Source organism: Salarias fasciatus, chromosome 6 (assembly GCF_902148845.1).
Source record: "Salarias fasciatus chromosome 6, fSalaFa1.1, whole genome shotgun sequence".
Taxonomy (NCBI): Eukaryota; Metazoa; Chordata; class Actinopteri; order Blenniiformes; family Blenniidae; genus Salarias; species Salarias fasciatus.
Genome location: NC_043750.1, coordinates 2,242,073 through 2,249,872, shown reverse-complemented (window position 1 = coordinate 2,249,872; position 7,800 = coordinate 2,242,073). Strand labels below are relative to the sequence as shown.

Genomic DNA, 7,800 nt, shown 5'->3' with positions numbered 1-7,800 from the left:
ATGTGCCTCACCTGCCCTCCATGTATTTAGGTCCCGTGCTCCAGGTGTGTCTGGTCGGCTCCTTGTGGGTCTGTCTGTGTGCCTCCATGTCCCTGCCTGCACCTCCGCTCCGTTTGCCTTTTTGTTCCTGAGTTCCTGAGTTCCTGATTTGCCTTGAGTTCTGGATTCCTTTATTTTTGGACAATAAACACTTTTGTAACCCGCCTGGCTGCCTGCGCCTGGGTCCCTCCCCCCCGCACCTGTGACACTGGGATCATTTTGATTATTTGTCTCAACAAAAATGAATTGACTGATTTTTAAAACAAATCTGGCACAAATTAAACTATGAAGAAAATCTCTTCAATCACCGATCCAAGGCGAATTGAAATATTTTCCGATTAATTTGGTCTTGTCTCATATTTTCTCACAATTTTCATTTTTCAACTTCAGACAGCCAAAAATGCTGCCACAGCTCCGATTTGATATCCTCCAATTTAATTTGTCACACCAGCTGACATTTTTAATGGTCTTGTGACGCAATCAAATAAATATTATCTAAAATAAAGGGATAAAGAGCAGAGAAGCCCAGACATCAGTGTCTCCTGTAACGTCCTCCAGTCCTCCTGGGGTGAGCATCATCCACTCCAACCACATGATGCTCTGCTATGAAACATTCTCTCTCAATCTGAAGTACTTACAAAGCCTTCTTGCTGTTCTTTACATTCAGGAGAAGCTTCAGGAGTCCCTCAGATGAGATTAGACAGTTGGCCAGGTTCAGTTCTTCAGTCACCTCTCCAGATATCTGCAGCATGGTGGACAGCACAGCACAGCTGAAGGGGGATAATATTGCTCCTGTGTCCAGGTAGTTGAGGACTTCCTCTTGAAATCGCGCCTTATTCAGCTCAAACTGGCAAAGAAGCAGGTTCATGCATCTGTCTGCTGGGAGGTTTCCTGTGTGGAAGATTCTGAGGTACGTCTTCATGTCCTCCGAGGTGTCTGTGCTGCTCTTCGTCTCTGGTAGTAACGCCTGCAGCATCGTCTGATTGAACTCCAGCGACAATCCAAGGAAGAAACAGAGAAAAAGGTCGAACTGCCCCTTCTTGTTCTGAAGGGCTTGATCCACCACCTTCTTCTGCAGCTCCAGCCAGCTCAGGTCTGCGATGTCCTCACCGAGGAAAGACGTCAGGGTGCTGCGATTGCTGGCACAGCAGTGAAACACGTGAAGAGCCGCCAGAAACTCCTGGAAGCTTAAATGCACAAAGCTGAACATCTTCTGTTGGTACAGGCCACGTTCCTGCTTCAGGATTTCTGAGCAAAACCCACAAAACACAGAAGCTTCATTGACGTCAATGCCACACTCCTGGAGGTCTTTCTCATAGAAAATGATATTTCCTTTCTGCAGCTGTTCGAAGGCCAGCCTGGACAGATTTAAAAGCATGTCGGCCTTCTGTGACCTTGACAGACTTTCTTTGGCCTCGTTCTTTGAGTCCTTCTCTCCATACTTCTGCTCGGATCTCCGTGTTTGAATGAGTAAATAGTGAATGTAGAGCTCGGTCATTGTTCTGATGGTTCGGCTCCTCTCGTCTCCGCTCTTCAACACCTCAGCAAGGATCCAACAAAAGATGGGGATGTGTCCCATGAAGTAGAAGCTGACCATACCTTTGAGACAAGACAGGACTTCTGGAGAGCTGCTGAATCTCTTTCTGAAGTAAATCTCTTTGTCCTGGTCAGTAAAGCCTTGGACTTCAGTCATCTGGTCGATGTAATGAACAGGAACCTGGCCGACCGCCGCCGGCCGGGAGGTGATCCAGAGCCGCGCGTTGGACAGCAGACTCCCCCTGATGAGACTGGTCAGCAGCACGTCGACTGTGGATTTTTGATCGATGTCTCTCACTCTTCCACCTCCATCAAAGTCCAGGGGGAATCTGCTCTCATCCAGACCGTCCAGGATGACCAGGAGGTGCATGCTGGCGAGATGTGGGGTGTTTTCCAGTGGGCTCAGTTGAGGGTAGAAGTGCAGGAGAAGCTGCATCAGACTGTACTCCCCCTGTTTCAGCATGTTCAGCTCTCTGAAGGGAAGCATGAGAATCAGATCGATATCCTGGTTCGATTTTCCTTCTGCCCAGTTCAGAGCGAAGAACTGAACAGCGAATGTCTTCCCAATGCCGGCAATGCCTTTGGTCATCACGGTGCGGATGGGTCCGTCTCTCACAGGGAGCTGGAAACTCTTTCTTCCTGTTGTAAAAATGTCCAGGCAGTCGATCCGCTCACAGTGTCCTGTAATCCGCCCCGTCTGATCTGAGACTTTGAAGTGGTCGAGTATCTCGTGTGATCTGAGGTCGAACCTGGAGGCCCGATCAGTCATGTAGAGCCTGGTGTAGACGTGGTCGAGTCGAGAGCGGCCGTCAGACGTCCCCTCGTTTATCCACGTGAGCTTGTATCGAAGGTGACTTTTCAGCCTGTCGTTAACTTCCTTCATCATGTTTTCCCTGTCCATGTCTGCAGTCTGTCCCCTTCAGGTCAGCCGTCTGCCTGGTTGAGGTCGACCTGCAACCAATCAGAACAACCTGCATTTATTCTGGCAGCGTTTATTCAAATCAAATCAAATAAATTTAGAATGTCATTTTCTAGATTAAATGAGAACACATGAAAATAAAGAGCTGGCAGCAACACTTTTAAATGTGTTTTGTCCTTACATGTTGTAGAAACACTCTGCAGAGTCCTCAGCATGCTGTTCATCACTGTGTAATGAAGCTTCTCTGCTCTTTAAAGCCTTTAAACATCTAATTAACCACAGCGTACTCCCGTATAACTTATTTATAATAATTTATCATTGATATCTCTTTATAATTAAAATATGCAATAATAAATTAGAGAACGTCATTAAAAAATACTATTGTGTTTTTAAAATTATGTAATTGAATTTAAAGTTAACCTGAACTTTTCCATTGACATTTGATTTTCAGTCTCGATCTTTTTAGTGTCATTTCTGACATTTATGCTTTTCCTGCCATTTTAACTTTAATTGATACATTTCCAAGTCTATACTTGAATTATTTTTTGCAACATTTATGCTTCAGTCTTGCTTCTTTAGCTTTCTCCCAGACTTTCCTCAGTTTGTCTGATCACATTTTCTCCTGACGTTCTGATTCAACATATCAGTGTTATTTGCAATATGTTGAGTTTTTTAACCCTGAACATGTTAAGTTGAAGCCATTATTTTTGTTTTTCGTCCCGTTAAATGAACTGACTGTTGTCACTTTTTGTTTCACTTCCTGGTGAATGGTGGAGAAAATACGGAGGGGCTGAATGCTCCACTGAGCTGGTTTCAGTCAGAAGGAAAAGTTCAGAGACTGAAGCGTTCACGGCCTCTCAACAGACATCAGGGGTGATATGACAAGTACAAAAATGATACCCTCCCTACTTCAGGTCACACGGCATCAATCTGTGTTTTCCAGTCGGGGCGAGTCATGGCAGATTCAGTCTGTTCATCAAAGCTCAGCATGTCAGTCACTCATGTGAACTGGAAAAAGGCTTCAGTACTCACAGAGTTTCTGAGCTGCACTCCTCTTCAGCAGGACGCTGACAGACAGTTTATATCGTCCAGCGCTGTCTGATTTATAAACACACTAAGTTAACATCGCGAACATGATGAAGTGTCCCACCTAAGAAACTTACCACCAGCTCCACTGGGCAGGACGTATTTCCCAGCTGCGCCGCTGTCCGAGACCCATTCAAGATCACATTTCAAAGCATGTGTGAGCGATTGCGTGCCAGACCACCTCAGTGCAGACGCAGGTGTGAAGGCGCTTTGGTGCCTGCTCTTACCTGTGATCAGTCCTTGACAAAATGCACAAGTTATTATCGAGTGTGAACATGCCCAGGGCGTGTTCACACTCATAGGGTGTGTTCACACTCACAGGGTGTGTTCACAGTCAGAGTACATGCCTCACTGGCTGCTCCAGGGCACAAAATATGGCTGCCATCTTGGAGCAGTCATCACACTTGTAAACATTCAGTGAAGCAGCAGAGAAGTCCAGAAGCCACAGCACTGTGCAGCATATCCGTCTACTAATCAGACTGTTGAAAGCAGGGCTTAGAGATCACCTTTCTCAGGTATATTGAACATTATTATAGTTTGAAATTTGTGAAAAGAAAGTTTTTGTACTGTATCTAAGCCACTATTGAAATGGCAGCCAGCCAACATTATCCAGGGTGTTTACAGCCAGATTTTATGAATCTTATATTTCATAATATAGAGTTAGATTATAACTAACAAGAGAATGCTATTGTAGAGACAAAAAATATCATGCTTGTAAAAAACAGACAGAGGTGACACAGGATGTAGTTCATTTACCTCAACAGAAGTCAGATACTTCTCATGTCATCCTCCACTGAGTTAAAATGCAGACAACAGAACATCTGACTGGAGAAGAGTTGCAACCAGCTACTCACTGTTTCAGTAGCTTAGGTTTATCATCAACAGATATCCACCAAAGTAGGAGTTTTGCTGAAGAAAGTGTATTCTGCAGTTTCATATTAGACGGTAAAGGCCAGGACTACGTCTGCCTCCATGATGCTGGACAGTGTCTGTCCTGTGTCTCTGTCCTCTCCGGATCAGCCAGAAGCTTCAGCCTCACACTCACAGCCTCATCGTGACAGGATTTCTGTTTAAAACATCACATAACGGTCCTTGACTATGTCTAGCACCGTTATATGACGTGGCTTTGACAGGTGATGACTGCAGTCAGAATGTGGATCATACTGTACTCAGTACTCCAGTGGTATTAGAGTTGTGTGTGTGTGAAGTGAAGCATCTCTCAAACCATCTTCATCCCTCCTTCTACCAGGATCTTGGCTCTGCAAGCCAACATCACAGCTCTGCTGAGGGGCAATCTCATCAGCGATGCGTTCAAGATGAGCCCGCACCATTGCAGTCTCTGGTGTGGGGATATGGTCTCTGTTCACAGGAATAAAATGTCTGGAGTAGGTCACTGGTAGAGGGATTATTTTGTCATAGTAGAATGCTCTTACTTGAAGACCAGTTAGCCTTTGGCAGGACACAACTGTGTTCTGTGAAGCCAGCGTGGACAGTTTCAGCTTAACTGGTTCACTTTTTAAGTTGAGCTCCTTCGCTGTCTCTTCGAGGATGAATGTTGTGTCGCTTTGCATATCGATATCGAGGAGTGCATATACGAGAACTTCTTGATTTGGCTCAGTAGTAGCAGATCCATATATCCATATCCATATATCCACACTGGAATTATTGTGGATGTATGAGTGCTTCTGCCATTCTGGGTGACTCCATTAGATGTTGCTTCATATAATGTGCTTGACTTTTGGTCTTGCGGCTGATCTAACATTCTTACCTTGGATTGCTCACGGTCCCTTGCTTCCATCTTTTCCATCTTCGGTACAGTTATCATGGAGGCAAGTTGGATGTCTTTCCTCACACGTTTTGCAGATACATCTGTCTTCACAGTACTTGGAGCGATGACCAGACTTCAGACAACTGAAACACAGCTTTCTTTCTTGGACGACCTTGACTCTTTCTGTGATAGTCTTCTTCGCAAATTTACGGCACTCTTGTGGGTCATGGCCTCTTTTTTTTTGTTTTTGTTGAACTTTTTATTTTGATTTCTTTTTTCATTTGAACAGAAACCCATCTGAGACAGGGTCATTGTTAGAAAATAGAGGCACAAAACATATTGCATAGATAGATGTGACTGCATATGATGCACATGTTTGTCAGGTAAACAGTAAACCGAAAGAAAACGCACATGGAGAAGAACATACATAAATTAAAAAAATGACTTTTGTTTCCACATCTTTTTTTTTTTTTCTTTCTTTTACCTGTCCTGTCCAGCATGGAAGCAGCAGAATGGGAGTCTGGCTGCTATTATGTGCTTGACAGATTTGCTTTTCCAAGAGGAGCTTATAAGTATAAAGCTCCTCTTGTTTTTTATTTCTATTATTTATTTTGAGGACCAATGCATAATATTGCTGGACCTGACAAGGTGACAGAAAAGTGAAAGAAACAGAAAGTGAAAGACACAAACAAGTGAACAGACAAGGTCTCAACAAAAGAGGGTGAAGAGAAGGAAGAGAGTGCAAGGATACGACAAACCCTTTTTTTTTTGTTACTCCAGACAATCGACTACTGCACCTACATAAAGATATGACAGAGGGCATCTGACGGGCTTTTTTTTTTTTTTGGGAGAATGTAGCTGGTCGTGAACTGGAGTGTACAAACTGAGAATTCAAGTATGACATTACACCAGAGCATCAGGAGAGGCCGACTGCAGATCACCATTAGTCTAACCCACCACAGGAAAACAAGGTGACTGAGTCCACAAGGAGAATGTGAAGAGTGATTAAAGATCAGCGTGAACATGCAAATGTGATAGCAATAGTGAACATGTATATATGACCTCTGACCTCTGAGAAGGCCAGGAGCAGGCAAAGGGGCCCTCAGGGCCCAGATAGACGGTGACCAGCCCAGAGTCCAGATCCAAGCTGCTCCCCCAGGCAGACGTCCACGCGCCGGTCCAGAAGAGGGCAGAGGAAAGCCCCGGCCCGGGCCCCAGGGAGCCGAGACCAGCATCCACATGTTTGTTCAGCTTCTCTTCCAGGAGCACCAGGCTCTCAGGACAACATGAGTCCTCTGAGCCTTTTCACTCGTCCCTGTTGGAATATTTCATAACATAAAACTGTAGTTTCACGGTTTCAGCTGTGGGCTCCACCAAGTCTGTCTCCTCCCCTTTTGATCACGTTGAACATCTTCTCTGCCATGATTTAGTGTAAAACTCCAGCGATCAGCAGGTTCTTTATTTATGAAAACACTCCTGAGGCCCTTCACACTGAACAGTCATGGTAGAAAGTTGAAGGTGGAACATGAGGGGAATCCACCCTCACAGCCTTCCAGGTGAACTGTGATTTATTAATGGAAGCATGAACACAGATCTGTGAATGAACACTTTAATAAATCTGATCAGTTTTGGAGCACGTCATTTTCTGCTTTTGTGTGCATGTACACTTTTAGACTGGATCCTCCGTCATGTTTTATGAATGAGGCTTTTGTGCTCTCAATTCAATTCTGCCACCTTGACATCTTGAGCAAATCCTGACAATCAACAAACGTGAACACAATAAAAACAACCGATTAAATGAATCATTTCACATAGTAATAAAAAAAAATCAATCAAATCAATAATAATAAAAAAAATATATAGTCTAAGACATGGAAGTAAAGCTGAAATCATGGCTGTGCTGTGAAGTCGACCTCTTGAAGTTGTTTATTAACAGAAGTGTTTCCAGGAAATACCTTTCTTTGTTTCACATCAGTGCTGAAGGCGGAGCAGCTTCCGGCTGCAGCTTCCTGTAAACAGGAAGCAGAGAGCAGAGCAACTTCACTGAGACACTCCCTGGAACAAAACCAGCCAACAAAAAACCCACAAAAATAAAAAAAAAATCTTCTGTGTGATGATCAGTGGTGAGAAGTAACAAAGTAGAAATACTTCATTACTGGACCCAAAGACATTTTTCACATATCTGTACTTGACCTAACAAATCATACTTCCATGTTTACTCCAACACATTTTGCAGCCATTACCTGTACTTTATACTCTTCTACATTTGTCACTTGCGGCTCGTGACCTCGTTACATGTTATGATTGACAAGTCATGAGTAGATTTCAAGCTAAACATTTTTACTTTTACTCAACAATGACTTTCATCTACTTTTTCCAGCACTACTAATGAATAAAACAAAAATATCCAACATGAATGAGTTGAATGAGTTCACTCTGTCCTCTGTCAGCT

General features: G+C 43.8%; 1 protein-coding gene across 1 annotated transcript; it reads right to left on the bottom strand.

Annotated features, from left to right (window-relative positions):
- Positions 1 to 259: 259 nt before the first annotated feature.
- LOC115390428 (NLR family CARD domain-containing protein 3-like) lies at positions 260 to 3,766 on the bottom strand. Its single transcript, XM_030094297.1, has 2 exons — positions 3,658 to 3,766; positions 260 to 2,526 (listed from the first exon to the last, which is right to left on the bottom strand). The coding sequence occupies exon 2, from the start codon at positions 2,474 to 2,476 to the stop codon at positions 674 to 676; it is 1,803 nt and encodes a 600-aa protein (XP_029950157.1). The 5' UTR covers positions 2,477 to 2,526; positions 3,658 to 3,766; the 3' UTR covers positions 260 to 673.
- Positions 3,767 to 7,800: the final 4,034 nt, after the last annotated feature.